The sequence below is a fragment of the Natator depressus genome, chromosome 6 (genome assembly GCF_965152275.1).
Source record: "Natator depressus isolate rNatDep1 chromosome 6, rNatDep2.hap1, whole genome shotgun sequence".
Lineage (NCBI taxonomy): Eukaryota > Metazoa > Chordata > Testudines > Cheloniidae > Natator > Natator depressus.
In genome coordinates, this window is record NC_134239.1 from 23464578 (window position 1) to 23490872 (window position 26295).

General features: G+C 43.0%; 1 protein-coding gene across 9 annotated transcripts in view; it reads left to right on the top strand.

The window, feature by feature from the left end:
- The window catches only part of TSPAN4 (tetraspanin 4), a 652187-nt gene that overhangs the window by 580237 nt on the left and 45655 nt on the right, over window positions 1-26295 (top strand). For all 9 annotated transcript variants that reach the window (XM_074954795.1, XM_074954794.1, XM_074954797.1 and 6 more), the window contains one exon: window positions 3221-3295. In XM_074954795.1, coding sequence (XP_074810896.1) covers window positions 3221-3295 — 75 coding nt within the window. The remainder of the gene's footprint in view (window positions 1-3220; window positions 3296-26295) is intronic.

Genomic DNA, 26295 nt, shown 5'->3' on the forward strand with positions numbered 1-26295 from the left:
CCCTGTCATTTCACTACACACATTCCAACTTCAACAAATGAACCTGTAGACAACGCCCTCCTTTACTACACAATCCCCAGTTCATCACAAGAGCAGGTCCATCATGTGCACAGAAAGTGGCATGAGTCCTGTATTAAAACAGTATGTGATCCTGTATTTAAAGATTGTATCATATTGCAGATGCATAAGGAAACTAAATTAGATTTCCACAGACAACCTTAATTTGGACATTTCCTGTCTTTTGACTGCTTTACTTTGCAACATTGTTAATGGTTTGTATGTATGTATTTATTTTACAGCAAACTGAAAGAACAGGAATTCCATCAGGTCTGCATCATATTCACACCCACATGGGTCGTTAACAGGGTAGAACCTTTTGGATCCAGCACCCACACCTCTGCCACTTGAGCTAAAAGCGTAAATGATGACAATAGTAGGTTGTCATCCCCTGTGTGAAGCAACCCTAGAATGGGATGAGACACACACTTTGCCAGCGGGTTTTATAGACTTTTGTTGAAAGCAGAGGAACTGTGAGACTCGGGAATCTTGGGTTCCATTCCAGGCTCTGGAGAAGTGTGGTCTAGTATACACAGACTCTTCTGCCCATTTCTCCCAAGCTTGGCCCCTTCTGCCCCATTTCTACTGTCCTGTCTCCTCCCCCACCCCCTTCTGGGTCCTTTCCTAGTCCCGTTCTCTTGACCTACCCAGGCCAGTCTCTACTCCTCATGCTTCTCATCGCAGTGTCCTTACTCAGCCCATCCTAGTCTTCCCCTCCAGACTCCCTGTCCGAATCCGAATCTCACCCCTCAACTTCCAGTCTCCTCCTTCCCTCACGTAGTCCCAGTTTCTCTCTTTACAGACACCTTGTCCTAGTCTATTCCTTCCACGTCCCTGCCCCCCTCCGGTCTGGCTTTTATCCTCGCTGTATTCGAATCAGACAACTGCCTCTGCCACACTGCCTGTGTCCCAGCGGAGAGGTCACTGAGAGCACAGGAGGAACAAATCGCTTGCTCTCAGTGATGGTGCCTGGCTCCACTACAGCCCGGCACAACTGGGAGGAGCCATTATAAGGAAAGTTCTTCTGAATCTCTGTACACCTGAGCTAGAGCATACACAGTCCTGTTACGCGTAGGATCTGTGAGGGGATGGAGCATGATTATTTACTCTGTGGAGGATAGCACATGTGCAGTCTGGTCAGCACTAGGAGCTGTGAAAGGCTGGAGCATGCACAGTTGCTCTGTGGAGATGGCAGCCTGAGCCAGACACCAGGCATGGAAAATTTCAGCCAAAACAGTCAAAGTTAAGAAAAGTTATGAGCAACTGAAAACAAATTCTTATAATCAGAAGTGTAGGGCAGCTTTAATAGGAAGTGTCTATAATATACCTGTTCACCAGCTTTGGCCCGGGGACCCCGACACTCTCAAAAGGAAAGCACAGTTTATGGACATACACAATATAATGCACATACATTTTATGGATTCTCCGGAATCTCTGAGGGGTCACATGTCCCAGGGGAGGTAGGTGTCAAGGAACAGAGGTGTTCTTGTAGGACCATGGCATTCAAGTAAACGGTGATATAATTTGTCCTTGCTCACTGAATGCTGTGTTGCAATCTGAAATCGCAGTATTGCAGACCAATGACACATGGGCTGGTACTCACCAGTTCATCCAGTTTCTGGATGGTAATGACAAGGAGGTCGGCCTGGGAGGTTGCTGCCATGAATGGGTGCCCTAACCCAGAATTGGGTGAAAGTAGATTCCGGTACTAGGGTCACTCTAGTCTTTAGATTCCAGCGAAGAAGAAGTGAAAATACACCATAATTGAAGACTCTGGGGGCCAACTGCAACAAAATGTGTGCCGTTGGACTGGTGGAAAATTGTTTTCTGTCTCCAGATCTCTTGCCCTTTATTTTATCACAGAAATTCATAGGTACAAAGGTTTGGCTTCCACTCATCAGGCAAAGAAAAGCTCTGATCAGGCTTTTTTAGCCATTGAAGTTTTATAAGTTTGCAGCTGAGTGGCTGAAGTAAAAGGAGCAGTCGATTTTTTTTAAATTCCCCCCCCTCCCCCCTTTCTGAAACTGAGGTTTCAATCAAAGCAGTTACAGTTCAGTTATAACATTCTAATCTTGCAGGTAGGTAGGTGTGTGGAGTTGTAGGGGGCAGGGGAGCCTGTGAGCAATCTTACGTCGTCCTCCTGATTTTATGTGATTTCTAAATAATCCTCTTTTCATAACACCATGAACTGTTAATTAGGGCCTGTTCCAAAGCCCATTTAAAACAATAAGAGTCTTTCTGTCTACTTCAATGGACTTTGCATCAGACCTGTTTATTGCAGGGAACTGTCCGGCAGAAACCCTTGGAGATAGACAAAGATAGCTTAGTAGCTCTCGTAAGTCTCTTAACTCTACCGTGCCATTCTGCCATGACTGCACCACAGCCTGTCTAGCGTTGGAGTGGCAACATTCTTTTCCTCATCACAAAACGTGAAAGGTGGGATTTTCAGAAGTGCTCAGTGTTGGCCTACCTCTGTTCCCACTGAAGTCAATGAGAGCTGAGCCCTTTTGAGACTCCTACCTGAAATCCGTAATCCAGGAACTTCATGTGCTTTTATAAATCCCGTTTTTTGGCATTAGATGGGATGTTTCCTCAGAACCAAGAAGCTAAACTGAGCAATTTTTTTTAATGCTGTAAGTATAAATGAGACACCTTCCAGTTCAAACTTTTGAGAAGTTTTTATACCTAGCCTGAAGAATGCTTCACACTAACTTTGTACACAAACATTTAAATGTTCCTTTCACTTTCCCAGTAGCCATAATGGAGTGACCTGTGGGTTCCTTGTTCCACAGAGGGAAGCACCCTGTACAGAATGAGAAGAATAGAGATGTCTAAGCCAGTTCATTAACTGCAAAAATTTGGTTAAACAAACAAAAAAAAGCCCCTGCTCTCACTGAAGTTAGTAGGAGCAGAAGCAGGCGCTGTGTGTGTCTGGGCACACTGTGTCCCTGACTAGTCCTGTGTGTGCTTTCCAATGCTGCATGGTGCATACACCTCGCTTGGTCTCAAAGCAGTAACTCTGTACCCTGCCGTCCATAAAACAAAAGCCCCCTTTTCATGCATGACCTGCTGAATGTAGTTATTGTAGAGCAGGAGGAAGATGAAACAGATTTTGATGTTTCTGGGTTTTTGTTTCTTCCCCTTTCCCCTCTTCTCTTGACAGTTTTTTATCATGCTGTTAATTATATTCCTGCTGGAGCTCACCATTGTGATTCTGTTCTTCGTCTACACTGACAAGGTAAGTCAGATTTTTCTCTCTTCTTTCTCCTTTAGCAATCTTTTTTTTTTATGCCCTTCCCTTATAAATAAGTCATGAAGTGCTCGCCTTGGCATGCACATCATGCTTCCCTCTTTCTCAAGTCACCCTCTCTGAAGATGTGCTCTCAGAATACATAAACAGATTTCCAGGGCTTGAGTTGTGTCTCTCTTGCGTGCGTTCTTTCTCTCGTCCTCTCATGCACAAGTCAAGGTCAGAGGTATTACCAAAGCAATCACCATTTAGATATAAAGGGAACTCTCAGCTGGGAAGGGATGGGAAAGAGAAAGGTACCTCAGAGGTGGATGCTAATAGCAATTGCATATTTTTTTTAATATGTTTACGTTTCAGAAGTGACTTTGAGATTGTTAGAAAGTCTGGATGGCAGGGATGTAAAAGGCAGAGGCAAATAGGTTGTCATCTGTCAAACTTGTTTCTGAGAGCACCTCTGGACAGTCTAATGAAATTCCAGCTAACTGCCACAGTGACAGTGTTAGGGATTAATACAAGATCCCTTAATATTTTGTGTTCAGATTTTACCTTGATGAACCACTGGTCTGATCCAGTATGGCAATTCCTGTGTTTCCACCGCAAAAGAGCACAGTTGTTGTAAGGATAAACTGGGTGTCTCTAACCCACTAGGGTTTTTGAAAAGAGATAATAAAATAACGAGTCCAGAAGAACCATTAGATTCAATATTTTTAGGCGTTCAGCAGGCTTCTATTGAAGTCTCTTACAATAGACTGTTATGGAACTGTGGATTGATGGTAAAATTTTGCCATGGATTAAAAACTGTTTAGGAGCTGGGAAGTGAAGAGCAGGATAAATGACTTTCTCAGAATGGAAAGACATTAATAGCAAGGTGCCTCTAGGATGAGGAGTGGAATAGTGAATAACAAGATGGCCACCATTTATTGGAAGGCCCAAACTTATTTACAAGAGTAAAAATTGTGGATGATTGTGAGAGAGTCTCCAAAAAGACCTAAAAGAATTAGTTTATTAGGCAACAGCATAGCAAGTAAAACTCAGAATTGACTTGCAAGATAATTTACATTGGAAGAGACAATTTAAAACTACTCATGCACGCTGATGGGTTCTGAATTAGTTGAGACCTCTCAGGAGAAAGGTGTACACGTCACAGAGAACAGTTTAATGAAGGCATCTGCTGAATGTACAGCAGCACTCCAAAAAGCAAATACAAAATTTGGCTGTAGAAGAAGGGGAGTCATATGGGAATTTTATAATGCCATTATGTAAATTGATGGAATGACTTCACCATGAATTCAACATTGAGTTTTGGTCACCTCATTTCAGAGAAGGGTAATGAAAATGATTAGAAGCACTGGGGGAGGGAACTTTCATATGAAAAGGGATGAAAAAGTCTAGCATGCTTTAGTTTGGGAAAGGGACGACATTAAGAAGAGAGATGATCGAGGTATCTAAAATAATGAATAGTATAGTGAAGACCAACCACACTTTCCTCTTAACACAAGCACAGGAGGTGTGCTTGAAATGTAAAGAAAGCATGTTCAGAAGAGAAGAAACACTTTTTATGTTGTGTATATAATCAACCCACAGAATTCCCTGAGGTGAATAGTTTAGTAAAATGTGGGTGGGTGGGTGGAAGGGAAAGGATTGGATGTTTACATTAATAAATCATTCAATGCTGTTACACTGGCTGAGTTAATAGTTACAAAGGATAATAATCCTTATTATTCAGGTCATAAATTGGTTGCTAGCAGGAGTCAGGAAGCAATGCCATGCGCCATTTCCCCATGCCCTGTACATTTGCAGAATTTTTGGCTATGCTATTGATGAGGAGAGGAAGGAGCTCACTTTCCTTTGAATCGTTTTGTATAGAGCAGTGCTGGAGCCATGACAAGGTTGACCTCAAGAACGAATCTCATTCTAAAGTGTATGATCTAGTTCAACCACAAGTTATTGGGCTTGCTTCGGGAATCACTGGGTGAGATTTTTATGGCCTGTGCAACGCTGGTGATCAGACTAAATGATCATAATCCCTTGATCTATTAAATCTAGAATACTAGACTAGGTGGATCAGTGGTCATTGTCTGGGTTGCAGTTCCTGAGTTTCTGCCCTATACCAGACTTACTAAAAAGAAATAAAACATTATCAGTCTAAAACTAATATTTCCCTACAGCATGGTGAGATTAATGTCTGAAGAAAAATATTGTTATACATACTGTTGTGAGAAATGTGGCTAAATCAGAGACGTTTGAGCCTAATCACTGGGGTAATCCAGTTAATGCAATTTGTTGGAATATCTTTTAATGAACACTGTATGCTAACATCCGCACATCAGAAGAAAACAGCTTTTCAAGCCTTTATCACAAATAAATCAGACTCAACAGACTTCTGTGTACTAAACATATTCAGAAAGCAGCAGGTTTCTGTAGTACCAGAGGCCTGCTGTTGATTGGCTATGTGTATGTAAGTGCGCACATACACATGTGTATAAAAATTCTTCCCAGTATAAAATGGGGAATGATCATTATTTCCTGTTGGCTTAAGAGGAGGCTAAACGGAGAAGGAACAGGATCCCTAACGGCCCTCCATCACCCTTGCTTCTTTGACAGTGTAAAGTTCGTGAAGCCAATACTCTGCTCCCTTATTACAAACATTAATTAATCCTCTCAGCACTCTGTGAAGTAGGGCAGTATTACTATCCCCTCTCAGATCAGGAGTCTGAAGCAGAGAGGTTAAAGGACTTGCCCAGGGCTATGTAGGAAGACGGTATCGGCACTAGGACTAGAACCTAATGCTTTGCCTTAACCAGAAGACTAAAAGAAAATAAAAATCTACAGAAGAGTTGAAAGGCTGAGCTGATTTCAGGGCTGTTTTCAGTGGTTGATTTAATAGTGTACTTCTATAGACCGATGTCTCTCTTTCATTCCTTCGGCTGCAGAATGTTCACAAGGATAAACTAGAGAGTGCAGTGCAGTATTAGCGAGGGAGTGACTATGCATCTGGCTGCATGTTTACACTAACTTACAGTTGTCTCCTGGGCTGCAAAGGAGACTATTTCTATGTAAATCACCATGACGCACACTGTAACAGCATGTTCACTATTCTATAGCACCAGCATTTTTAAAATATTTTTTATTTGTTGTTTGTTTTTTTTTTTATTTTACAGTCAGTCACTTATCAGGTTTTTTTTTTTTTTTTTTTTTTTCTGTTTTGGTAAAAGAACTGCCGCTCCTTTTGCTCTGGAAGAGAATGCTGCTATGCAGATGAGCAAAATAACTCCCTGGAAAGCTCATCAGCTCAGACTGGGCTATTCTTATTAGCCAGGCCGGAGGGGGTGGTGGTCAGAAATTATTATTGTTTCCAGTCTAACTAAAAGATGCTTCTGAGTGATGAATTATTGCACATTGCTCATGCATTAGAATGGATGTCTTCCCCCCACCCCATGTGTGAAAGCTTGTCTCGATCTCAGGTTGGGTGAGAGAAGCATTCTGCTTTGCTTTATGGTCCTCTCCATGAACTGCTCATGAGGTACGATGCTCTAAAGTGAGAGAGGCTCAGAGAACAACCCATCAATATGTAGCATTGGAATGAAAGGGGAATGAGAGTAACATCTCAGAGCTGCACTGCGGATCTCTCTTTCATAGTGTGAGCTCACTTTCTGCACACCATTCCTCCTGATGTCCTTGCCACTCACCCTCCATGACTAAACCCTTGAGTGCTGCAGATCTAGTGGAGTGTTGCGTATAGGTGCCACCTGGGGAGGGGGTGGGGGGAACTGGTTGGGGAACTGGTGGGGAGAAAGGGAGGTGAAACTCTTCCATCTGACTCTGGGTCCTTCAAAAGCAGTGAAGAGGTTGATCCAGAGGCCCTGCACAGCAGTAGCAGAGGTGTGTTTTGGGGTGGCATGACAGTGCACCTTATGTTTGGGCATATACATCCCTGAGCTGGCAGTGGCATCTGTGCATGCACAAACACACGCACATACACATCATGCAGTTTAGTTTGCCCTGGGGCAAGAATAATCTGTCTAAAGGGAGCAGGTTGTGTGTGCAGCTGCTGCTATCAAGAGAATTCCTATTCACATTATTGCCACTTCTGTAGCATGAAGGCTCAATTCAGCCCTGGGGAAGCAGCCCAAACGCCACAAACATCAGAGGAGGTCTGTCCACTGACATATGGTTTGAATTTGGCCCTTAATATGTGTTCATTTTGCTTCTGTCGACACAGACCAGCACTTGACCTACGATACATATTCAGGCCATTTTTATGAGTTAGCTTTTATGATGTGTGGCTGTTTAGGTATTATAAGAGGCAATAATGGAGAGGTTAAGCTCAATTTTACACTGACAGAAGCAGAGCATTGGGGCTCAATCCTATGAGGTATTGAGCTGCTTCTGGGAGATGCTGAACCCCATGAACTTCCAGTTGAGCTCAGCACTTCACAGGTTTGGGCCCTTTAAGAATATAAGCAATGCAAATAAGGTGCATGGTGATGTACCAGTAATAACTTTTCAGTCCCTCTGTTTTTAACATCTGTCCTTATTTTTACTATGACTGCTTTCCCAGGGGCACAGAAGAATATCTAGATTTACTGTCTTTTGTAACTATGATAGATCATTTTTCAGTATGTTTGTTAATTCACATGTCCCCTTTTTCTGATTTATAGGTAGTATTATATACTTCTGCTATTTGGCACCCATAAACGGAAAAGCATAAATAAACAAACATTAACTTAATTTTTTTTAAATGACAGACTAAATAATACGGGGCAGTTTACGGAATAGAAACAGTGAAGGCTCTTTGAAGGGGGGTGGGATTGATTATGGGAGCAGTTAGTGCCCTTGGAAACTGAGGTTAGGACTGGGATTTTCAGTGGGAATTGGGCACTTAACTCCCTTAAACACATTGAAAATTGCCACCTAGAATCCCGGCACCATTAGCTGTGTTGAACATTACCAGCACAGGTAAGTATGTGCATATGTGTTAACTAATCTCTGCTACACACCTGTGAGGTAGATTAATGTGAGCAGATGCCTTTACCCACCTGCTCTTAAATATACTATGTAGAGGCCGCACTCACCTTCTCCTTGGGGTTTGGCTTTATTAGCAAAGGTCCAGATTGTCTTACTCACATTCCTGAGCAGTTACTCCCAGGAATTGTCCCTTTGTACCCAGCTGCTCACCAGTATGAGGAAGGGGTTCACAGTCTAATGAAAGAAATTAACAACATAACAAAGTTCAGCTCAAGCCTCCTCTCCATACTGGGCTGCTCCCAAGATTCCTCTCTCCAGACAGCTCAGCCCATACACTCCATCCTTTCCTCTCTAAAAAGCCACTTTCACCTTCCACATATCTACAGTAGAGTAGCATGTCAGCAGTACCACTAAAACAGCAGAATCCACTTAACATTCTTCTCAGCAGGATCAAGACCTGCTAATGCTTGGGACGCTTTAAAGCAAACATGGCCAACCTGTTACAGTTAACACCTTTTCAGAGATGGGGAAGCTGAGGTGGATTAGGAGCTGATCGTGCACCCTACACAAGAAGTTGCTAACGGAGGGCTAAAGTTATTTGGACCTTGTCTACGCTACCAAGTTTTGTCGCCCCAAACTGTCTTTTGTCGACCAAACAGTGAATGCGTACACACTGCAATGCGACTTTTGTCGGGAAAAATGCCCGTTTTTGGTGACAAAATACAGCCATCCTGATGAGAGACATACATCTTTTTCCTCTAAATTTTTCTTGGCAAAGTGCCACTGTAGACACCACATTTTAATTGGCCTCCAGGAGGTGTCCCACAATGCCCATTCTGACGGCTCTGGTCAGCAGTTTGGACTCCAGAGTCCTGCAGCCAGGTAAACAAGCAGCTGCCTCTCCCCCTTAGAAGCCCTGGGAGTTTTTGAAATTCCATTTCCTGCTGGCTCAGAGTGGAGAGGTCTCCTCGCATCTTCCCAGGTGACCATGGCGGGTTATGGCACCAAACTTTCTCCCGCTTGGACCACTGTTGAGCTGTTTGGATCTGATCAGTTTACGGGGAGAGGAGGCTCAGCAGTCCCAGCTGTGCTTGAGCTGTAGTAATTGGGATATCTATACCCACATATAAAGGGAAGGGTAACCACCTTTCTGTATACAGTGCTATAAAATCCATCCTGGCCAGAGGCAAAGTCCTTTTACCTGTAAAGGGTTAAGAAGCTCAGGTAACCTGGCTGGCACCTGACCCAAAATGACCAATGAGTGGACAAGATACTTTTAAATCTGGAGTGGGGGGGGGGGAAGGCTTTTGTCTGTCTGTGTGATACCTTTGCCTGGAACAGATCAAGGATGCAAGCCCTCCAACTCCTGTGAAGTTAGTAAGTAATCTAGCTAGAAAGTGCATTAGGTTTTCTTTGTTTTGGCTTGTGAAATTCGCTGTGCTGGAGGAAATGTGTATTCCTGTTTTTGTGTCTTTTTGTAACTTAAGGTTTTGCCTAGAGGGATTCTCTGTTTTAAATCTGACTGCCTGTAAGATTATCTTCCATTCTGATCTTACAGAGTTGTTCTCTTATCTTTTTTTGTTCTTCTAATAAAGTTCTGTTTTTTAAGAATCTGATTGGGTTTTTTGGGTCTTAAAAATCCAAGGCTGGTTTGTGCTCCTCTTGTTTATTCTCAAGCCTCCCCAGGAAAGGGGGTGTAAGGGCTTGGGGGGATATTTTGGGGGAAGACGTCTCCAAGCGGTCTTTTCCCTGATTCTTTGATAAATCGCTTGGTAGTGGCAGCAGCGTACCAGATTTTAACCTAAGCTGGTAAAAATAAGCTTAGCGGGGTTTTCATGCGGGTCCCCACATCTGTACCCTAGAGCTCAGAGTGGGGAAGGAACCCTGACAGCACATTATTGGAGGCTTGTGTGAAAAGTGATCGGGGGATGCTGCCGTGCAGAGTGAAGATAAAGGAGAAGAGGCAGGTGTACCATAAGGTGAGGGAAGCAAACTGTCACTCCGGTGCTTCACCTAAGACCTGCTGGTTCTATAAGGAGCTGAACGCCATCCTTGGTGGCGACTCCACCACCAAGAGCCCCGTGGATACTTCGGCGGGCCTGGAGGTGGACCTAACTCGGAGGATGAAGTTACAGATGAAGAGGTAGAGTTAGACAATGATGAGGAGCTCCCAGCGGGGTCACCCATGGGGCAGGCAGCCAGGAACGGTTCTCCACTCCAGAGGTGTCTAGCCAGTCTCAGCAGTTGCTTTCCAATGAGTAAGAAGCAGAAGAGGAGAAGCCTGGTAAGTGGCTGTGGTTTGTGTAGTGTGGAGGTGAGTTCAAGGTCTAGAAATGTGGGAGGCTGGCTGTGTTTCTGTGAGCTGGACATTTCCCTGTGTAGCTAATCAGTATGGCAGAACAGGGTGTTGATGCACACCGAGATCTCATGGGAATCCTCCAGAGATCTCCAGGAAAGCTTCCTGGAGATACTCAGCAATCCTCTGCCAAAGGTACCTTGGCAGAGCTGCTTTGTTCCTTTCCCCCATTGTAGGAAACTTTCCCATGCCATTCGGCAATAACTTGTGCAGGGACCAATGCAGCACACAGGTGAGCAGCAAGAGCAGGGCAGAAGCCACAAGCATGGAGAAGATGTGCACTTGCTTCCCTGCTTACCCTTAGCAGTGAGATGTCTGCTAGAATGACCCCTGCCTGTGAAAAGTGTGGAAGAATTTTAGAATTTTTTTCCTAGTATGCTGCACTACGACCCTTGCAAAGAGTGTGTGCTCTTTTCCCCATGAGGAGCGCCCCCAGTTAGGGAAACCCATTCCTGTAAAACCGTCCACTATTTCACGCACATTTCCCAGTGATTTATTGCCCTGCACACTTGCATTAATGCAGCCCCAATGGTCAACTTCCCTACTCCAAATTGATTTGCGACCGACTGGTAGCAGGCTGGAGTCACCAGCTTCCGCACAGCGATTGCCACACGCTTCTCCACCGATAGGGCAGCTCTCATTCTGGTGTCCTTGCGCTGCAGTGTTGGGGCAAGCTCCGCACACAGTTCCAAACGTTCTGTTGTCACTGCTCTTCATCCCACACCTGCATGACGATAACGATCCCACCATACAGTGCTTGTTTCCCAAGCCCAAAAGCAATGGTCTACTCTATGCAGCTGTTGTATGAATGCCAAAAGCAATCTAAAGTTGCTCCTATCCATATCACGCAGCATGTCAGGTGCCTGGGAGTCTTTTTCAGTTAGGAACTTCACGATTAACTGCACTGCCATCCACCGTGTCTTCATGACAGTTAACAGAGCATAGGAGAGCAGCGCGGGATCCATCCCTTCTCACAAAGATGCCAGGGTGCACAGCAAAGAAGGACCGTTGCAAAAATGCTGGGAAAGAAAGCTGGAAGCCCATGGAGTGCTGGGACAGAAAACAATACATCACGGGACAGAGATCCTGGTCCCAGGATGCGCCACGATCCTCTCCGCCATCCCACAACACCTAGCGACAAAGTGTTGAACTGGACTGTGGGATAGGTACCCACAGTGCATTGCTCACGCTGTCGATGATGGTGCCTCCACTGTGGACGTGCTCTGCTGACAGAGGGAGCGAGTGTGAACATGTGATTCTGACTTTTTTATTATGTCGACTTTCGGGTGTCAACATCACTTTTGTCGACAAAACTTGGTAGTGTAGACATGGCCTTGGAAAACACTTGAGTTTCCATTCTCAGAGTTCCCAAGACTCCATCCCATTGGGGTGGACAGGATTTGTCTCACTGTGGAGCAGACACCGCACATGGACCTCAAACCTCCACCACCAGAGTCCTTGGAAAATCCTGCAAAACTGAGGGGCTAGGTGGTCACTCTGCAGTACGCCTTTGGCTCCCCATCCTGCCTTTACTCACTTGCACCTGGCCTTCTACGCCCTTCTCAGGCTTTCTCCACATTGGCATTTTTCTTAAAAGCTCTTACTATTGCAACTCCACCATTGGTACTGCTCGTGCAGACTGGTTGCTAGTGCCTGCTGGCATTTTTACCACCATACCATTTGAACGTATTTACGTGATATGGTGGTAAAGACACTGAAGCGCTGTCTGCAATAATCCTCCCACTGTTGCTACAGCTGGGGTGACCACACTCATTATAATGCAATGCTGGGAGAATTTCAGAAAAATGCTAGTGTGGTTAATGCCCGAGGTAGTTTGACAGTGTGCAGCAGGAGCCCATGGGAATGAAAGCTAACAGGGTCGTCATAAATTCCTTCAGGTATTTCTGCCTGGGTTTGCTGTGGTAACATGCCATGTTTTAAAACTATTTCAGGTAATACTGGTTTTAATACCTGTGTGAATGGCTTCTGAGCAGACAGCTTATTTCTTAACATGGCACTTCCCAGTTAAAACTCGCTTTGGTTTACCTTTAAAAGGAGTGTAACATGTAGCCCTCATCTTGCTGTTAGCACTTACTCCCTCATTTCAGAGCACTACTGAGAGCCGTAAAAGTCTGGAAAGTTTCCGTTATAACCAGTGAGTAACTTACAATAATAAGCAGGTTGGTTTGCAAGAATTCTGTATTCTGTCCTCTGTAGAAATTTCTCTGTGCTTATTGTCTGTTATAAGGGTGATGTATTAGACCTTGGTCAAGCACTTTACATACTTCAATGACACAGAATAGTGTTAAAAGGATGAGATAGTTAAAATGGAAATGACAGCTGGGGTGTGTGTGTGTGGTTTATTTTTCATGGTAACACCATTTATCTTAACCAAGCTATTTGTGTTTCAAAGGTGATACCCTGTTTTAGGAGTTGCCGCAGCATTGTCACAAGCAGCTAATTGTACCCAATTCATTTTGTCTCCAGTTCAGCAAAATATTTAAGCACATGCTTAAGACCATGTACCTAAGTCTCTCATTAAAGTTAATTCATGGGTTTAATTGCCTTGCTGGGTTGGGACCTCATTGAGGAAATTCTACTCTTGGTGAATTATTTTGGTCACTCTAATGGGTGTAATGTATAATATTTAATTCCATAGGGAATCTGGTGGCATTTAATTAATTCTGATTAATTATAAAGATCTATTGGTTGTATTTTCCCTTTCATCCTCTATAACAGCTCCCTGCCTGGAGTCTTGAATCCCTGTGTTAACCTTTTATTTGAGGCAGAGGAAATCATTGCCTGTGTGTTTGAAATAGCAAACACAAAAAAGAAAATCCTTTACTTCTAATTCATTTGTTAAAGCAGGAACTGGAAGTGCAACTGCAAAATGCTGTTAGCATTGGTCACTGGGGGATACCAAAGTACCGATGACAAGAGTTAAGTGCACACTCTGAATTAGGTGTTACTCAAAAGCAAACTAAAACAATAACTGCATATAAAATGCATTAGGGTTCCCCGATGGGAATGCCTGAACTGTGGGGCTCAGAGCTTAATGGAATCTTAGAATAAAGTGTTAGGGGGAAAAAAATCCAACTCTCCTCAATAAAAGGGAAGCATGACTCCACACCAAATGCAAGTACCCACCTGTGTGAGGGTTAGCTACTTCAGTGGTCTGTTACCTTTACAGATTCATTGTACGTTCACAAGTGAAGGTGAGTTTGGTGTGTCTTGTCACTGTCACCACTGGATATTTATTCATATTGCAAAACCATCATACAATTTGGCATAGAGCTTCCACTCAGGAGAGACCCAGGGCTGGACTACTAAGTTGCGTGGCTGGAAGTGCATTTCCAGAACTGTATGGGGAAATCCTTCATGGTTGCTATCTGCACTATGCCTGGCTCAAATCAGTATGACCAGTCCCTTACTTTCAGGGACATGAAATTTTACTTGTGGGTTTCATTTAAAAAGTTTTGGTACCGTTCAGGTAGCATACAGCAGAGAGTAAATCACCTATGCTGCCTTCTTGCTAGCTGAGTGCCCATATAATACACAATCGAGGGAGTGGAGCACATCTTCATACTTTTTGTCATGGGAAGCTGTTCCATAATTAGATCAGCTGTTTCCCAGGCTTGTAGCTTGAACTGGAGCTTTTGCAATAGATGCTTTTTCAAAGACAGGTGAGCTCTGCTGTTTCATGCCCTATCTCTTCAGTTGGCTTCTCTCAAGGATGCTGCTGCAATATGAAAATATTAATAATTAATATTTTGTACTAATGTAACAGCTTTCATCCAAGGATCTCAAATTACATTTCAAAGGGTGGATAAGTAGATGTGCTCCTATTTTACAGATGGAGAAAATGAGGCAGAGCGAAATAAAGGGCTTGATCCTGTGTGGTGCAGAGTGGCGCCTGAGAAGTACTGACTCCCAGTAAAGTCAATGGGAATTGAGAGCTCCCAGCACCTATTAGGAGGCACTCAGTATCTCCCAGGGTCGAGCTCTAAGTACTCGTCCATGCTCATTCAGAAGCCAGTTCAAGTCTCTGGGTAGACCAGGAATAGAGGACAATGGGCTAGCTCTTCACCTTGGTTGAAGTTGGTTGTACAATACCAGTTTATGCAGTTGAGCTACACTGATTTTAGGTGATGATTTAGCCCCATAGCTCCTGCTGCCCAGACTCTGCTCTGACGATTAGTATATACTGCTGCTGCCCCTGCCCCCGCCGCCCCCAAGCTTCTGTCTCAAAAAGAAAAGAGCAGCTGAAAGGAGAAGAGAGATTTCAAGGCTGAGATAATAAATAAATAACTGAGGCAGAACAAGCCGTGTAAAAACAAACTGCAGCCAATGTAAAGGAATGACTGGGGTGGTATATTGAAACAGACAGCACATTTTTATTCATTCTAAGAACATTTTTGTAGTGTCAATATATATTTTAGACAACTTAAGTTGACAGTAAACGTTTAGCATTTTTTACATATACAAACGAGCGAAGAAAATGACTTGTCGTGTTATCTGACTGTAGGTTGGCCAATGGAATGCACCCTTCATCTTCGATTTGCCAGCTGCCATTGAAAATAATGTTGGGAATAGACCACTTTATTAGATAAAATTTGCAGATGAAATTCTTCATCTTCTCCCTTTTATTTAACCCAGCAGTGAGGTACCTGGAATAACATCTAGCTGAAATTGTTGGTCATGCATCTCTCACACCCATTATTAACTGGTTTGGAGCCTGACAGGCAGACGTGTCAGACCATGCTTCTAATAGGTAATAGCTGATCTGTTTGAGCTTTAGGATTAGAATCCAGGCACGGGGAGGTGACTTCTGTCATCTAGAGCACGGGGAGGTGACTTCTGTCATTCAAACCCCATTTTGCACATAAAAGGACATTGTGTTCTCTTACAAATACCAGATCATGCATATAACCACACGGTGAGATCTGCTTTTCCTTCCTCTGTATGTGCCTTGAGTCCTCGCCATTGGTGTCAAAGATATCATGGAGGACATCCTACCGTGCTATAGATACCAGCCCTCTAAACTGCTTGGAAGCAGGAGCTCATAGGTGGGCAGGGTGGTGACCCTGGTCCCCTTCCAGCATCCTTTAGGTGTATGTGTAGTGCCTTTTCAAGCCAGTCGGTATAATTGAAGGTAGCACCACTGATGACCCATCACTCTTCCTGGCTCCACCACTGCTCAAAACCTGGCTTCACTATTGCTGGGAAGCAAACTAGCTGGAGATCAGAGGGAGCTGGACCACGTATATGAGTAGGGACTGGAGCCAGTAAGACACAGGCACATTTTTGAGGGTATATAATATCGGCAAGTTACTTTAATTCACTTAAGATCCTGGACCCAGTGAGTCATAATGAAAATAAGCATCATAGCCCAGCAATACTTGCTGATCAGTGATCTCCAATGGTGAAGGCCGAACCAGTGATTACATACTGTTCACCTAAAGCAAAGAACTATTAAAAAGTTTTCCTCCAGAGATCAGTGAAAGTTCAAATCATAAAACACAGAAGAGAAAAGATTTTATGGCTGGAAAACATGTTGTTTAGATCCTTCACTTAACCCATTAGTCTTTCCTTCAAAGATTTGGTACCAAAAGAGTTACACCACCACTTGAATGAACCAAAAATGCTTACAGAATATGGAAAAGCTAGAAGAAAAAGCAACATTATTCTTTATGCAAACCCTGCCCCCCTCCCCCCAAAAATCCTGCTGTTTCCTTTCACCTTCTTCTTGATGAATTATAGTTGGCAGAAGAACAGCTCAGTATATTCCAACAAAGCAAAGCAATGGGCTTTTCAAGGTCAGACAGCTTGAGGAAAGAAGGAAATTGATTTTCTCTTTGGAGGGGGGCACTCAGGAAAGCAGGAGGAAAAAGTGTCACAAACCTCCAAATCTGTTGAAAAGATCACCTGGTATTTAAGTAAATGTCAGTGGGCTGCTCCTGCTGCTACCACCAACAATACTGGCCATTCAGCAGTCATGTGCTAATTCACATGGCAGGCTGTGCTCAATGGAAAGCTGGCTCATTGTCGCTGGAGGTTAGAGCTGTGTTTGACACTGATTTATATACAAGCAGCAGAGGCAACCTTTTCGTAATGACTGTTATCACAGACGAGCACTGAGCAGCGAGTGAGGATTGCTTTTCTGATAGCTGATCGTAAGTCTCCCCTCTCCCCCGCCTCCAAGTGTCAGTTTTTATATGTAAGAGACTATTACGTAAATAGAGCCAGGACAGCGGAGTGGCTCTGTGCCTCAGGATATTACAGCAGTTCTGTGGTGTCCATTTTCAGACATCCTCAGGCAGCAGTTACCAGGTACTGCATCAGGCAACATGAATGTGGGTGCGCGGGCACGCACCACACAGGAATTAAATCCTGGTCCATTGAAGTCAATGAGTGTTTTTCCATTGACTTCCATGGAGCCAAGACTTTTCCGCTTGTGATTAACTTCTTAGTATCTGTCTCCCACTCCCGAACCCCCTTCCACCTTCTCTGTGAACTAACTAGCACTTCAGAGCACAAAGTACTGTGTATTGCAGTGTTACAGAGGATCCAAGTTTATGGTACTGTTGCAAGCATTGTGTGCGGCAAAGACTGAGTCACCTGTTCCTCTGTTTCCTTTGTCACCAGGAGATAGAAACGGCTGCTACTCTGAAAGCTGAAATATTTCAATCCGTTTCAGTGGCTCTGCAGTGTGAAATGATGATTTGAGTAGGAAAGCACCATTCTAGCTTTCCTGTGAGTTAGTTACGCAGGCCTCTCTTTTTCCTTCTTTAGGTAAATGCTGTTGTCTTTAAAAAGGCTGTTTAATTTAGAAGTCAAATCCAGTATTTCACAGCCAGCTAAGTGAAATGCTATTGTTATGAGACTCTAGTTTTGGTGTGTATGGCTCTTTCAGCGAGGAGAGAAGTGTTTTATCACCATTGCAGGTATTCAGTACTTGTGGGAGCAGCACTGTGACCAATTCAGGTCAGCAATGACTTTGCAAAGGAGCCCAAATTACTATATTTAGTCTGGTTGTGTCTGGTCTTAATCGAGCACCATCCTCTTCTTGTTGGAAACTGCAATCTGCTAAAAAGCTGTTTGAACTCTGGCTGCTAAAGGAAAAAAAAACCCACAGCGTTAAGTTTCGATTCATACCTTTTATTTAGGGACTATCGAGGCAAAAAAATATATATATGTTCAGAATGTTCTTACTGTATGTCATGGGTCTGCAGTGATTATAGGCTTTTCTCTGGACTCTGTGTGGGTTGTTTTTCCCAACCGTACTCTCGCTGCTCCTTTTACTACCTACGTGAATTTTCATTTGCAAAATGGATACATTGTTTTGGCCTCATACTGCTGGAACTAGCTGTATTTAGCTACTGCTAGGTATGGGGAAACGGGGAACATGGAGCACTTGCTCCCACTCTTTGGGTTTTTGGCCATACAGATCCATGCTGTGGGCCAAATTCTTTGTTCTGCTCTGGCCCCTGTGCACTGCAAGGTGAACACGTAGCCAGGGGAACCAGCTCCTGAGGTGTACCCCCAAGGTAAGGGGTTTTCCTGTGTAGCGCAGAGCTGGCAGAATGACCCTGAGGCTGATCTAACCCTCACCAGAGGCCACACCCGCTCTCCATTTGCTTCAGAGCTGCAAAGGGGGTTTAAAGAACTTACCCCCACACCTTTCATTCCTCTGAACAAGGCTCAGGCTTTGCTAAAACACCTAAAGTCCTTGAAGCAGTGATCAGCTAGCAAAGAGGAAAGCAGACATCTTAAACTGTTTGTTTGAATCTAGCTATACAGTGGGCAGGCGAGAATTAGAAATCTATAAAGAATAGTCTGTACTGAGGCCAGTTAACAGGTGCCATTCTAAATGAGTAAGTGCTAGCTGCAAAAAAAGATGTAAAAAGTGAAGAGAGGAATCAAGTCTCGATGGGAGTAGGGAGACTTTGGAGGGCTGAACAATTATCTATCTATACTCAAGCTTTTTTTTCAGGTGTTTAGTAATTTTGGCTGCTTCACTTTTAGGTGTCCAACTTGACACACACATTAGAGAGGCCTGATTTTTCAGAGGGTAGGTACTTACTACTTTCTGAAAATCAGGCCTCTTTAAGGTACCTGTAGGTGGGCACCCAAAATCACCCATCACTTTTGAAAGTCTTGGTTGAGGTTCTTATATGTTACCCATCACTCTTGCATCTGAGCACAATCTTTCTTCCATTCCATCTGGCAGGAGTAAACTGCTTGAGAGAAGATTTCGTGGAGTCAGGATGAATCTGAAGGAGGCTCCCTTTCTAAACAGAAACATCTCAATGGATCCCCTTTTGTGGATCAGTGATCAATAGTCACAGTAGTAAGCCTTCAGCACTCCCCATAGAGAGAGAGAGAGACAGAGAGAGAGAGTGTGTGTTTAGGGGAAGTTCCGAAGAAAAATGCAGTCATGGTGGTTAATATATTGGTTTTGGATCACTTTACTTGTGAGTTTCTTGAATTCTCATAAACTAATGGTGCATTAAGTGCTTGAGGAGTTACTTGTCTTCCATTCCAAGCAGAATAAAAGAATTAAAGTAAGATGATTCCATTTTACAAGACAGATTTATAAAAGTAGGTAGCGAGTGGGGAACCAGAGGTGAATTATACTCAAAATGTAGAAAATTGATTGTCTCCCCATCCACCAGAAAATCCAAGTACTAGAGCAGGAGATTCCTGTCCAGTTTATGCCCTTGCCCAAAATAATGGATGTAGTTAAGTTGTATATTGGCAAAATTGGAAGGGTGGAGAGATTAACTTCAATAATTCCACTGACTGTTCTGGCTCATAGAATCATAGAACTGGAAGAGACCTCGAGAGGTCATCTAGTCCAGTCCCCTGCACTCAAGGCAGGACTAAGTATTATCTGTGCCTGACAGGTATTTGTCCAACCGGCTTGTAAAAATCCCCAATGATGGAGATTCCACAACCTCCCTAGGCAATTTATTCAAGTGCTTAACCACTCTGACAGTTAGGAAGTTTTTCCTAATGTCCAACCTAAACCGCCCTTGCTGCAATTTAAGCCCATTGCTTCTTGTCCTATCCTCAGAGGTTAAGAAGAACAATTTTTCTCCCTCCGCCTTGTAACAACCTTTTACATACTTGAAAACTGTTATCATGTCCCCTCTCAGTCTTCTCTTCTCCAAACTAAACAAACCCAGTTTTTTCAGTCTTCCCTCATAGGTCATGTTTTCTAGACCTTTAATAATTTTTGTTGCTCTTCTCTGGACTTTCTCCAGTTTGTCCACATCTTTCCTGAAATATGGCACCCAGAACTGGACACAATACTTCAGTTGAGGCCTAATCAGCGCCAAGTAGAGCGGAAGAATTAATTCTTGTGTCTTGCTTACAATACTCTTGCTAATACATCCCAGAATGATGTTTGGTTTTTTTTGCAACAGCGTTACACTTTTGACTCATATTTAGCTTGTGACCCCCAGATCCCTTTCCACAGTACTCCTTTCAAGGCAGTCATTTCCCATTTTGTATGTGTGCAACTGATTGTTCCTTCCTAAGTGGAGTACTTTGGGTGTGTCCTTATTGCATTTCATCCTATTTACTTCAGACCATTTCTCCAGTTTGTCCAGATCATTTTGAATGTTAATCCTATCCTCCAAAGCACTTGCAACCCCTCCCAGCTTGGTATCGTCTGCAAACTTTATAAGTGTACTCTCTATGCCATTATCTAAATCATTGATGAAGATATTGAACAGAACCAGAACCGATCCCTGCGGGACCCCACTCGTTATGCCCTTCCAGCAAGACTAGGAAACACTGATAACTACTCTCTGGGAACGATTTTCCAACCAGTTATGCACCCACCTTATAGTAGCTCCATCTAGGTTGTATTTCCCTAGTTTGTTTATGAGAAGGTCATGCGAGATAGTATCAAAACCCTTACTAAAGTCAAGATATACCACATCTACCACTTCCCCCTATCCACAAGGCTTGTTACCCTGTCAAAGAAAGCTATCCGGTTGGTTTGACACAATTTGTTCTTGACAAATCCATGCTGACTGTTATTTATCACCTTATCTTCTAGGTGTTTGCAAATTGATTGCTTAATTATTTGCTCCATTATCTTTCCGGGTACGGAAGTTAAGCTGACTGGCCTGTAATTCCCTGGGTTGTCCTTATTTCCCTTTTTATAGATGGACTATATTTGCCCTTTTCCAGTCTTCTGGAATATCTCCCATCTTCCATGACTTTTCAAAGATAATTGCTAATGGCTCAGATATCTCCTCAGTCAGCTCCTTGAATATTCTAGGATGCATTTCATCAGGCCCTGGTGATTTGAAGACATCTAACTTGTCTAAGTAATTTTTGACTTGTTCTTTCCCTATTTTAGACTCTGATCCTACCTCATTTTCACTGGCATTCACCATGTTAGATGTCCAGTCACCACCAACCTTCTTGGTGAAAACCGAAACAAAGTCATTAAGTACCTCTGCCATTTCCACATTTTCTGTTATTGTCTTTCTCCCCTCATTGAGTAATGGGCCTACTCTGTCCTTGGTCTTCCTCTTGCTTCTAATGTATTTGTGGAATGTTTTCTTGTTTCCTTTTATGTTCCTAGCTAGTTTGATCTCGTTTTGTGCCTTGGCTTTTCTAATTTTGTTCCTACATACTTGTGTTATTTGTTTATATTCATCCTTTGTAATTTGACCGAGTTTCCACTTTTTGTAGGACTCTTTTTTGAGTTTTAGATCATAGAAGATCTCCTGGTTAAGCCAGGGTGGTCTCTTGCCATACTTCCTATCTTTCCTTCGCAGTGGGATACTTTGCTCTTGTGCCCTTAATAATGTCTCATGTGCCAAGGAGAATGGAAGGGTAGATGTAGATTTGTCCCTACTTCCAATTGACCTACTTTCTACCACACAAAGGGCTCACAAATTTAAATTTATAGCTCCAGAAACAGATAGATGGGGAGTGGGGTTCCCTTATATATAATACACACATAGTCTAGGCTAGAGGTTCATATGGTGTGAGGCTGTCATCTCACAAGTGGTATGGGTGAGACAACTACAAAGTGAAGTAGAGTGGTTACAGCACCAGTATTGCACATGAGAATTAATTTCCTTAGCCTATAAAAGGGGCCAGAAACTTGTGGGGGGAGAGAAGAAACAAAATAAATTGCTCTGAAGCCTGTCTGGATTCCCTCAAAGTTCTGAACACGGGAGGAGACTCATTAAAAAGAGAGGTTTGGCGTTTTAATGCATGATGGATGGATGGTGAGGAACCCATGATTGATCTTTTAAAATTTTGTATGTGTAAAAGCTATTTAATGTAAGAAATATTTAGAGTATTTAAATGTGGAACTTCACCGGGTTTACAGTAAAAGACCAATGGCTAGACTGAGTCTAGCCCTGGGCAGGTATGGTCAATCAGTCATAATGCCTCCTCTGTTCCCCTCTTACTCTGCAGAGGTGAGTTACTGCCACCCATTACAGAATGCAGCTCACTTCCCCTCATATGTGGCCAGCTGCTCTAGCCAGTGGAGTGGTGCTCAAGCATAGATTCCACCCACTTGCTTGCAGTGGGGAGTTCCCAAAGAGCAGAGTTTGCCTCCCCACATCATACCTGAACCCTGCATCTGGGTAGGCTGAGGAAACGGAATGGAGCTTAGCGGAGTCAGAGTAGGGTAAGAGCTTCCCTATGCTGGGAACAAAGATTCCAGTTTTCTTATTTTTTCATGATTAAAAAAAATAGTGACAGCTAGAAAAGATTGTTCAGAATGCTAAATGCAAAAGTTGTTACATTAATGTGCCTACATCGGTAGGAACGTGGACCGACAGCACAAGTAATTTTGTGTGATTAAAAACGAGCTCCCAGAGAGAGGAGTGATTCTTTACTTATTCCCCATTAGGCCTGAGTGGATATGCTCATGAATCCCGTAACCTTGGCAGCAAGAGATCCTCTACTCCACAGGAAAATGAATTACATGAGCATTGAAATTCATGCATGGTGAATATTGCAATTAATTTTGTTAAAGTCTCTCTTTATATATTTAGTTTGGGACAAGGAGGGAGGGGGAAGCGTATCACCAGTTATGAGTCTGAAGCCACAAATCTTGCACAGCCTTTGCTTTGAGATAAAAATGAACCTATAACGGAATCCCAAAAGCCTTTGTTTATTTTGTGTATTACAATAAGGAGAATTGATGAAGGCAGCAATATAAAGTACTGTTAATATTACAATCCCCATGTTAAAATGACTTAACATGGAGAAAAACATTAATAGCATTGTACAATGCTGAAAACTTTATAACGGTATTTATTAGAAGAATTCATGGTTGTGAGTGGAAGCCCCCGCTACTGTTATAAAGTTGAGCAAGTACTTCAGTTGTCCTAACACTACTTTAAAATAAAGGCAGACCGTGAACTTCCCATACATCAGTTTTGCCCTTTAATTTGCACATACTAACCTTTTATTTGCATGTACTGATTAGGTAACCACATTTGCAGATGAAAAATTAGATGCACCGCCATGTGTATTTGTGTGTGCAAATGCGATCATTTATGGGCACAACAGGTGTGTGTGAATTTTTAATCAGCAGAACCATTAAGCTCCCAGCTGTAAATTTAGCCCCAAGCATTCTAAACGTATTTTCTTTGCCTTTAATTTAGATCTAATAAAGAAGATGTGTGTTTATTTAAAATGCTTTGCATGGCAGCTTATTTAATATTCTTATTACAACAACTACAAACTGACTCAAAGTGAACGGAGCAATTCTTTTAAAACAGACCCAACCTTTTCCATAAGTAGTTTAGGACCTGATCCTTCAGTGAGCTCTGCTCAGGTGGACTCAAACACACCCCCCACTGAAGTCAGTGAGGTTCTCTGTGAGTGCAGGGATTCACCCATGCAGAGCACATTCATTTTGTTTTCTAGCCCTTCTCTTCAGTTTTTCCGTTTGCTCCAAGCGTTCATCGTTTTTGCGCTTCTGGTTCCTCGTGTGATACCAGCATGGGGGGAAGCTGTGGCGCCTTTTCAACTTTCCAGTTCCCTAACCCTTCTTGTGGTCAATTGAAATGAATTTTGCTGCTATCAGATGTGCAGAGATTTCATAGATTCATAGATACTAAGGTCAGAAGGGACCATTATGATCATCTAGTCTGACCTCCTGCACAACGCAGGCCACAGAATTTCACCCACCACTCCTGCGAAAAACCTCTCACCTATGTCTGAGCTATTGAAGTCCTCAAATCGTAGTTTAAAGTCTTCAAGGAGCAGAGAATCCTCCAGCAAGTGACCCATGCCCCATGCTACAGAGGAAGGCGAAAAACCTCCAGGGCCTCTTCCAATCTGCCCTGGAGGAAAATTCCTTCCCGACCCCAAATATGGCCATCAGCTAAACCCTGAGCATATGGGCAAGATTCACCAGCCAGATACTACAGAAAATTCTTTCCTGGGTAACTCAGATCCCATCACAGGCCATTGGGCCTATTTACCATGAATATTTAATTACCAAAACCATGTTATCCCATCATCCCATCTCCTCCATAAACTTATCGAGTTTAATCTTAAAGCCAGATAGATCTTTTGCCCCCACTGCTTCCCTTGGAAGGCTATTCCAAAACTTCACTCCTCTGATGGTTAGAAACCTTCGTCTAATTTCAAGTCTAAACTTCCTGGTGGCCAGTTTATATCCATTTGTTCTTGTGTCCACATTGGTACTGAGCTTAAATAATTCCTCTCCCTCCATGGTATTTATCCCTGTGATATATTTATAGAGAGCAATCATATCTGTTTTGTTTTGTTTTGCCATATTGCTACACACTCAGTGGTGTTAACCTGGTCCCCATTACCATCCCCTGCTACCACAGGGAAGAGGAGGAGCAGACATCTGCCTGACTAATATAGAAATTTCCTGGTCAACCATTCCTTTCTTTGACAACATGGTTCTTACAACTACCTTACCTAGTGTCGCCTTCAGGGTTACTGGTTATCTGTGAAGTATGTTATTTATCATACCCATTCAGAACATATGACCAGCAAAGACAACAATTGCTGGAGAAAGTAAGTAGCTATATTTTAAATAAGGTGTAGAAGATTAGAGTGGCTGGCTGGCTAGCTGAATTTTTTTTTTAAAAAAAATCCTGTTTACCTAGTTATCTATGGATAAGAGTTGCACAAGGGAGGTTATGGAAATATTTGAAAGAGACTTTCTTCCTAGTGGTAGATGCACACAGGCTGTGAATGCATGCACTGGAGTTTCTCAGAAGGCACCTGCATTATATTATTTGGAGGTTGTATGCCTGGGAGAGTTTCAGCTAGCAATACAATAGTTTAAAATGTATTCAACGCCCTCTTCTGCCCCATGTCTCCTGCCAGATCCGCAGATCCCCAGTTCAGTATTCTGAGGAGATGGGTTGACATGATTTGTTGACTTCACCATCCTATTTCACTTGCTTCTGGAATTTTATTTACCCCCTTCTCTACGAGAGGAAGGTATTTCACCTTACTCCCTCCAAAAATGGGTCTGATTCAGCATCTCAATCAGAAAACATTATTTTTTGAGTTCTGCTTATTCCTCTGTGCCTGGGTTTTAGAATGCAGTTCAGTAGCAGCTTACAAGCTCTCCTTAATATGCCAGTCAAAAGAGCTAAGATTTCCTCTGCCTGATTCTCCTTGCAAAGATCTTGTGTGGAAGGTGGGAAACTTTTCCCCACCCTCATCCCTTCTTATCTTGTTTCATCATGAGTCACACTCCATTAGCGCCCTAATGTTTCTATCAATAAATGATGGATTTGCCGATGGTGATTTAAGTTTAAAATTACTTGCGAAAACTTAATGAAGCCTGCAAATCGTGAATTAGATTTCAAAGAAATTGCCTCTGACAGTTAAAAACTACAGGGCCAAAGTAATTTCAAGGGTGGCATTTTCCTCATCCATAAATTATGTATTGGGTCAAAATTAAGGTGTTTCTTTAAGAATTACTATTATTTTTGAAAAGGAATTACAGTTTGCCTCTTCCTGCAATAAAGCTCTCCCCTTTGCTGTGTGTGCTGGGATGGGTAACCTATTCTTCCAGGAAGGTCCAGCGTGGATGCAGTAACTGGTTTTGAGAGACCGCCTCAAATTGTAGCTGAGGTTTCCAGTTGGTTTGACTGAGGCAAAAGAAGTTTAACAGCTTGCCTAGGCCAGTGACTTAGCCAGGACACTGTAGGGTTCCCAGTCTTGTGCTCCAGACTCTGAACTGCTTAATATTGCCAACATTGCTCACTAACAGAAGTTGCTCCAATAAAAGATATGACCTCACCCATCTTGTCTCTCTAATATCCTGGTACCAACATGGCTACAACAACAATACGTACAACGTTGCCCCACACTCAAGAATTATGGAATAAGCCAATTGTATTGCCTCAAAAGAGGTTTAAGGATTCTTAATAGGTTTAAATGGTCACTTTCATCAGTGTGCATGGATGGGGGAGAGAGGGAGTCTCTGGACTGTTTAGCAACTCCATGAAGAAGAGAAACCCTTTCCTCTAAGGTGCCTTTGGTTTGATGTGTTGTTTGCTGCTTGGGGAGTATTTATTTATCTAGCTTTGTACAAAATAATGAGAAATGCCTATCCCAAAATCTTGGCTTCCCTGACAGTGATTTAAGATTCAAATCTCAGAATTTACCTCAGCCC